Source organism: Protomyctophum bolini (genome assembly GCF_963924005.1).
Source record: "Protomyctophum bolini genome assembly, chromosome: 11".
Lineage (NCBI taxonomy): Eukaryota > Metazoa > Chordata > Actinopteri > Myctophiformes > Myctophidae > Protomyctophum > Protomyctophum bolini.
In genome coordinates this window covers 15,222,436-15,231,445 of record NC_137872.1, presented here as the reverse complement: position 1 = coordinate 15,231,445, position 9,010 = coordinate 15,222,436, and the positions used below count along the sequence as shown (strand labels likewise).

The 9,010-nt window shown below is 44.7% G+C and overlaps 1 protein-coding gene across 1 annotated transcript in view; it reads right to left on the bottom strand.

Annotated features, from left to right (window-relative positions):
- Positions 1–8,462, bottom strand: part of cacna1aa (calcium channel, voltage-dependent, P/Q type, alpha 1A subunit, a) — a gene marked incomplete at its 5' end in the record, with an annotated part of 124,316 nt that extends 115,854 nt beyond the window's left edge. Inside the window, one exon of the mRNA XM_080775022.1 lies at positions 8,118–8,462. Coding sequence (XP_080631148.1) covers positions 8,118–8,462 — 345 coding nt within the window. The remainder of the gene's footprint in view (positions 1–8,117) is intronic.
- Positions 8,463–9,010: the final 548 nt, after the last annotated feature.

Here is a 9,010-nt window from a genome sequence, read left to right as displayed (position 1 = left end):
GTGCATGTAGTAACCAGCAGACAGTTGCCAGCAAGAGAGAGGAGAATAAATAATTCAGATTCTGCAGAGTGAATGTACTGACTGGCTCTTCATCCAGTAGAAACACCAGTTTCTTCTCTCTCTCTCTCTCTCTCTCTCTCTCTATCTCTCTCTTATACATAATTTTCGTATGATGAGTTCTCTCACTATGTATCCAGGTTATGTCCATCTCTGGACATGACTCACATTGTCAAGATGTGAAATGAAAGCATGGTCATCCTGTCTCTGTTGGCTTAGTAAAGCGAGCCTTTGTAATAATGCACCTTTACTGGTCTGTTGTTACTGTACACTCATTTTGCAGGGCACTCCCCCAGTTCTCTTCTTAACGGAAAAACTGTCTGGACTGAGCATGATTCAGCAAGATAAAAAAAACTGTCAATATGTTTAATTATAAGCATGGGTGTTTTGTTTTCCTGTGATTGATAGTGTGTTTGTAAATGTAGTGACTGGTGGTGCCCGACTGCCCGTCCAGTTACATTGGAACATAATGAAAATATCAAATAAATGATGGACGGATGGAACAGTATTGAATTGAATGTATGTGATTCATGACTAAGGGATCAAAATATATCAACAAATTGTCAAGTTGCATATTTAAAGGAGAGTTTCGCACAATCTGTTTTCTTTTTTTTTATATATATTTTTTATCCACGATTTTGTAACCCATTTTTCACCCCTGTGTCAATCATCTACTGTGATCCTGGGCTCTACACACCCTCCGCCAACCTGGGGAGAGCAACGGACTTAACTCATGCTCCCTTCATGCCTGAGTGTCAAGTTGCTCCTTTACACCTGACAGGGGGGAGTTTCCCTGGTTGGAAGTAGCGCGTGGAAGGAACACGTTATTCCAACCAGTTCCTTTCCCTCCATCAGGCGCCCCGGCTGGCCAGGGGAGGCAGTTTAGAGACCAGGATTACTGCATGTTTTTTGTGAGGGTACCTACCCTAGGGGACACGGGGAGAACATGCAAACTCCACACAGAAAGGCCCTTTCGCCAACCCCGCCTTCGGGTATGGGCACTGATGACGCGGAGGAGGAAACACGCCGCCAGCACCCACAGTGCCCCGAGCGGGAATCGAACCCAGGACCTTCTAGCTGTGAGGCGACAGCACTACCAACTGTGCCACCGTGCCCCTCACAATCTGTTTTCTTACCGTATTATGAAGACACATATCCATTCGTCATTAAAAAAAAACATGCCGAGTGTTCCATACCAAATTAGCGGATTTACCGTCCGGGTGGATCAACCGCTAGAATTTTTATTGTTTTAGTTTTTGTTTACATCTGTTCTAGATGATATGACAGGTTAGTCCATGCAGTGTTGTTGCTGCACTCTTCCTGTTCTACGTGTGCTGACGTAAGACCTGTCCTACGCTCTTCTTAAAGGACCAGCGGACCTAGAGGAGGGAGGGGGGTACGAATATGTTCAATACAAGAGTTAATTGAAGTCTGAAGTGACTTGATCATCAGTTCCAGTCAGCAATAGTTTCAGATCACTCTTAGTCCATGAGTCATGACAAGAGACAAGTGTTGAAGAAATGTGATATTTGAGTGATTCTGGCCTGGGTCATAGTGGCTATGGAGGCAGTGGACTACTAGGGCACAATCAGCTACTACTAACACACACACGCTCAGTCGCACACGCGCGCACATGCACGCAAACACTTAAGTCGTACGGACGCACACGCAGATACACACACACTATCAAACACAACATTTCTCTTTACTGTAGATGCAGTATGTTGAACTTGATAAATGAACTGAAATGCACGTACACACATGCATTGTCTCACACACACACACACACACACACACACACACACACACACACACACACACACACACACACACACACACACACACACACCTGTATTATGTTTCATACAGAGCTCAATGTGACTATAGATAGATAGAACCCGTATCGACTTCCTCTCCATTTACAACACTGGGGAGAGAAACGCCATAATGGGCCGTGATGACGCAGGCAACACTGTATGGTGTATATTTCCGTCAGTGTGTGTGTGTGACTGTGTGTGTGTGTGTGTGTGTGTGTGTGTGTGTGTGTGTGTGTGTGTGTGTGTGTGTGTGTGTGTGAGTGAGCGTGTGTTTGCGCGTGCATTAGTGTCGAGCCCGCATGTGATTTGTAAATGTGCGTGTCAGTGTTTGCATTAAAGTGAGCCGTTAATCAACTGACATGCGATGTACATGTATGCCCGAAGCAACCAAATACATGGAAATGCACTTTGACAGCCATGCAGGAGCACATGCACCGACACAAACACACGCGCGCGCACGCCCACACACAATCATCTAAGATTTACAGTAACTGCATGCGTATGACACCAGATACTGGGTTTGGCACAGAGGGATTTAAGGTCAAAAGGTCAGCTGGGCAGTCGATCAGGAAGGGGGGGGGTCACATCACTGAGGTCACACAGGACAGAGGCATCCATTTTAGTTCTGACCCCACCCCACCCCCATACATCCCATCCTATATCCTCCCAAACTGTCATTGAGACACACCAAGTCAGTCCATCCATGGTGAGAGAACAACAGTCTGCTATCATTAATGACTGCACCAGAATATCCTCACTTCCGGGGCGGAAACCTTGTATCTCCCAATTTCAACATGTTGTTCTTACGTGAAACCAATGACCTAAGTTGTGAGAATAGCTGATCGACAAGCAGTTGTAGCTCTTGTAGAGCTACAAGCTACAAGCGTCGGGAGTTTGTAGATCTGCTAGTTTTGCTACTGTCGAAAAATAAATAATGTAAGTGAAAGTGGTACAGTCAGTCTGGGTATAAATAAATATTTAACAAATGAAAAGTATTATGTACCGTGTGTGTGTGTGTGTGTGTGTGTGTGTGTGTGTGTGTGTGTGTGTGTGTGTGTGTGTGTGTGTGCGCGCGCACGTTTGTGTATTAAAATGATTTACAAGCATTTGGTCTAGACTGCCAATGCATTTCAATGTTACCCTGAATAACCTCCATTCCAGAAGTGGATGAACACAAGGATAAGGGTGTTTATAGTGCAACTGAACTAAGCACGTGCTTCCAAACAGACCTGCACCACAATCTGGCGGCCATATGTCGATACTAAATCAATATCAGTTTGTCTTTTCCTGGTTATAATCATTTAAGTTCTATTTTATGCTTTAAATAATTGTGACATATATTTTTTCAAAGTGGATTGGCAATAGATGCAAAATATGACATGACATATGACATGCCATATATCATTTTATACACGTGCACCATCACACGACAGCATCGCTTGCCGAACGCCGATATTTGGGGATTGAGTTGTCTGGCCTACTAGCAGTGCGCACAAGAAATGTGATGCCAGTGGTCTAGTACCTTTCAAGATTAGCTGCGGACAGGCAGGCTTGCAAACACAGACAGGGGCTAAAACATGGTCTTCGGTGTTGTGGAGATAATTAATGTTATTACCTTCATCTGTGTTTATGTCTGCTGTGAAAAGGGTCTATTCTCATGTCTGCATGTTAATGTGAGGTAATAGCATGGTTACGGGTTTAACTTTTTTGCAGTGCTATAGGTCTAATTTAAGCAGTATATCTGTGTAACAGTAAGATTATCAGAGTTAAACTACCACTGATAAATGTACATTGACTGTACAGAATGTGATAGAATAGTCATTAATACATCGCTCCCATGGGGCGAGAGAAGGTTCACAGCTAAATCCAGCTGTTGGTCGTAAATCCGCTAAATAGTAAATCCACTGAGAACCATAAATCTGTTGAATCCGGCAGTTATCTGAATCCCTGTCTGCTAAAACATCAATCAATTAAACCACAAATCCACTGAATCAACCACACAAATTAATCTAACAAAATGTCCCCTACCCGAATAATCTCATGAAACAAATACAACTCCACTGTGTTTCACTGAAGCATTAGGCTACTGAAGCATAGACCAACAGTATTGTAATGTGCACTCTTATATTAACATTATTGTACAGTGAGATGCACCTTTGTGTCAGCCATCATTTGGATCCAGAGGAGTTGCATTTTTCCAACAGCAGATAACTTATTCTGTAAATAAAAAACATTTATACCTCGTTTCTCAATATTTAGTTGTTGCTTTTATTTTTAATACATCGATGCTATTGGTCCCATTATGTCTCCAATTGAGCGTTGTCATATACAATTTAAATAAAAAGATTAAAAATAGACATCCACAAGCTCACAGGGTGTTGCATTGCCAATTGCAATGCGTTGAAAAGTACTAGAGCTTGTGACTAAAATCAACTGCAAAACTACATCCTTTTTCAGTTTTCACAATGCACAGCTCCAGAAGACGTCATTAATAAATGTGTGACAGGGCTAGCAAAGCTCAGCACAGTTCAGAACAACAGCATAGCTCAGTTTAGGTTTGGTTATGGTGATGGCAGTGAGAAACCAGCCATAAAAGACACGAGAAATACTGAGGCAGTCACTTCCGCTTTGGTGCAGTGAGCTCTGGAGTTACCTGAAATGACCTTATGATTGATAGGTGAATCCCTGGCATTACGACACCGGCGCGGCCGGCCAGAGGGAAGGCTCGCTAGTCTATCTCATGGCTTAGTGCATAGGCAATTTAGGGCCTAATATAGTTGACGGACAATTAAACATGAATTGGGGAAATGTGACTTCATTACTTACAATAAATGAGGCGCCAGTAGATATCAACTTCAGATTATGCATTATGTATTATGTTATCACACCCATTGACACCCATTCTGTGAGTCCACCATCAACTTGACATTTATCCCATGATAGGGTGCAATATGAGAAAACTTCTATTTCTATACTAAAATAGTCCAAATAGGCAAAGGTTAAATATTAGGGGTGCACGATTATGAAATTATGACCGAACGGTTCAATATGACTTTTCCATAGTATCAACAATGTATCGATACTCTGCCCGTCTCATCTGTTGAGACATGCGCCAGTGCCAATTCACACACACACACACACACACACACACACACACACACACACACCACAGGATTACACACAGCGCTGCTGGAGTGCCTAGGTGCAGCCCCTCCCCTCCTGCCTCGTAGAGACACTCGCTCTGTCACCGGTGTCTTTTCTCATATCCTCCGCTCCACTGCGTTCTTATCGTTGCTCGTATTTCTTTTTATATAAGCTAAAGGCTCGTCAAGATGGCATGTGCGGAACTTTTACAGCACTTCGAAGTGACACTAACAAATTGAACAAAACAAATTCACGGAACGCAGCGAATCAGGCTGGAAACCAGGATGGTTTGGAAATACTTTGGATTTGAATCTGATGAACAAGGAAAGACAAAGGACAGTTGCAAGCCGATATACTGTGTTGTTGTCCTGTTGGCGATAGCTAAAGCTGCAAATGCAGACCAGCCTCTCGTCTGTAGCGAAAATAAAAATAACGTTTTACCTACTCACCAATACAAAGGTGGCTTGTGTTATTTGAAAGCCTAGTGGACACACTCTGAGCCCCCCACCACACGTATAAAATGCACTTTTAGGCCAGAAAGGGATTTTTCTTGAAAAATATTGTCTACAGGGTTTTCTCTTGGCAATATTGATAAAGTCTGCAGTGGAGTAACAAAGTATTTTTCTTCCGGTGGGGAAAAAATCCCTTTCTGGCCAAAAAGAGTGCGTCCAACTGTCCACTAAGGAAAGTAGGCTTTCTAATAACATAAGCCGCCTTTGTATTGGTGAGTAGGGAAAACGTTATTTTTATTTTCGCTACAGATGAGAGGCTGGTCTGCATTTCATGCAAGCGCAGAAAGACAAGAGCATAGCTGTAACGCAAAGGCATTTGAGCTATGGACCAGAGTTAGCCTTGGGTGAGACATGGAGTAGAGGAGTGGAGGGTCGAATGAAATGGTGGCCTAATCAAAAGCACAAGAGAAGGGTATAGGGAGGTGAAAGTAGATGGACAGCTTCGGAAAAAGAGATGATGCCTTCTAAATGACCTATATATCACAGAACAGCCATCATGTTGACCACAAATCATCTCCAAGAGTGTGTGAATGTTACATGTTGCCTTCAAAGTCCTGAACCTTTAACAGTGCTGCAATCTGGTTTGCTTTTTCAAGGTTTTCACTTGACACTTTGGAAGATGCATTTACTCGTACTGTGTATGTCTGCATGTCTGAAAGTTTCCAAGAGTGCAGCTGAACCACAATGGGCATGCACCCCAATGGGGAAACATTTGGTGAAAATAGACAAACATCTGTGAAAATAACAGGTGTGCAAGCTCACAGCAAGCTTGTAGATCAGCTATTTTTCGCTATTTGACGTAAAACTAAGTATAGTGTTTAAGTCGTCAAGAGATTACTGCGATTAAAGATAAAATCTCCATTTCTGACAGAACATCGGAGGCCCTTTGCAATACAACTTAACACACCTGCACAACAGCACAAGGCACACATGCTTGAATCATAATTAATACCACCAAGGTGCCTTATTACATTTCAGTGAGTCGGTATATACGCGCAAATATTCATGTACAGTATACGCTTAGATGTACTGTACATAGATATAAACAACAAATCACACCCCGCACAGTAGCATTGCTGAAATCAATGTTACAAAATTATACTCACAGTCACTTGTACACTGCATAATCCTGAGTTTTAATTTATAACCAGAGAGAAATGGACCCATGGTCTATTTTTACACAGGTATAAACTGAGACTCTGGATTTTGCAATGAAATCTCTTTCAGTCTCCCTCCCTGTCTTTCTTTCACTCCTCCTCCGCACGCATGCGCACACACACACACACACACACACACACACACACACACACACACACACACACACACACACACACACACACACTCCTGTACTGATACTGAATAGATGTGATGGTGAAGTACAATAAGTACCCCTGCCTTTCAACAGAGCAACCCAATTAGCCTGTATAGTTATGTCACTGCTCAAGCATCAGAATGGATCAATGTAATCATTATCCTGATTTATTTCGTCTTCATTAGCACTTTCTCTCTCTCTCTCTCTCTCTCTCTCTCTCACCCCCCCCAACACACACACACACACACACGTCACACACCTTATAGTAGATAAAGATGCAAGCACGCTCCCATTTCGCCCCAAAATGGTGCAATGTGCTCAAACCTGAAATTGCAGTTGAATGCTACGATTTGAAGCATTTTGACACAAGTTGAAGCATTTTCACAAACCATGTTTGTAGCACCCATGGACACAGCACACACACACACACACACACACACACACACACACACCTATACGCCTGTATCCTTGAATGCACTTTTGTGAACACGTAAGCATGCAAACACGCGCACGCACGCACGCACGCACACTCACACACACACACACACACACACACACACACACACACACACACACACACACACACACACACACACACACACACACACACACACACACACACACACACACTATCAGTATGATGCAGGATACTGTCCTCCAGTGAAGGGACACACAGGGATGGTGTCTATTCACTCCTCTCCTATTCTCTCCCCACCCACCCCTTACCCATCTTCTCTCCTATTGCTCTCCCTGCGTGAGGCATAGGGCACATGCTGACATCAGCAACCAGACCCCCCCCCCCACCCCCAATATCCTCCCTCACTCTGAAGTCTGAAACATGTAATGTAATGGACAGGTCACACAAAAACGAGTCAGCAAATTACAGCCGCCTAACAAGTGTGAACGACAGTGATAAACAGCCTCATAATGGGGTCTGGTGGTTCATGGGCCTCTGGTGGTAATTGGGCATTGCTCATTCATTAATGTGTCGTTCTAAATAACGTCACCTGTGTTCCCTGTAGTAGTATTTATATGGCCTAGCCTACAAATTACTACGTAGCGTAGTAGGCTTAACATGAGGCCTGCTCAAGGCCTAATGGTTTAGTTTAGCCTACATGGTTCCTCCTAGACCTTCTAAAAGACACTGCAATCAAAAAGATGAAGATGTAACATTCATTTAAATAGGTGTCTGTACAGTTACAGTAGCCTACCTGTTCGTGGCCTGGGGTGGGCGGGTGGCTGACTGGCTGCTGTGTAGCACTGTAAAGCAATGACAAGTAAAGGATATGGCCATTCGGTGATCTTTTTGGCGTATTTTCTCACGAAGTTATCCTCGCTGAAGATGAACAGCGAGCGGTTGACAGTGAGGCAGTTCTGGCGCACCGGGATGGGGTTGTAGAGGGCCATGGTCCGGGCCCTCTGCGCCATGGACTGCTTGTACACCCGCGGGTTCCCGGGCCCACCTGGAGGTCCGTGGCCGTGTCCTCCTCCGTGGCCATGATGCATGCCGTGTCCGTGGGGCCCTCCTTGCCTGCTGCCGCCTCGGCCGCCGGGGCCGCCGTGGTGCCCGCCGGGCCCTCCCCCGCCATACCTGGCCGGTGCCTCGTCGAACCGCGCCATTCCCTAGTGGACACAGAATGCCAATCTTCACGAAGCAGCGGAGAAGGAGGAAACGGATGCTCAGCAACGCAGCCACACAACATTACATCCCATCTGGCTCAGGACTGCTCATGTGAACGAAGGGTTCGGTCTTTATTTGACTTGCAGGCGGTCTGCTGCACACCTGCGCTGGGCGACGGAGCGATACTATGCGGCCCTTATTGGCCCAAGAAGACGGGGACGCCCAAGTGTCGTTTGGCTCTCCGTTTTATAGCAGCCAAATGCGGGTGTGTAAAGATCGGTTGGTTTGGCTGGCTGTAGCCTACCGTGGGCTTTCTCCCTCAATCGCCTTCTTCTTGTGTCCATAAAAAAGAGCAACCGCCTCTATACATGAAATCTGGGGTAAATTCCAGAAAGAGTTAGGCTACTATAAATGTTTCATGTCCTCCATAGCTTCATGGCCGTGAGCGCACAAGTCTGCCGTGCGTTTGGTGATGATTGAATGTGATTTTTTTAAAACTGGTGACAGCTGGTAGGCCTGATAACAATATAAACCCACTCAGCAACAA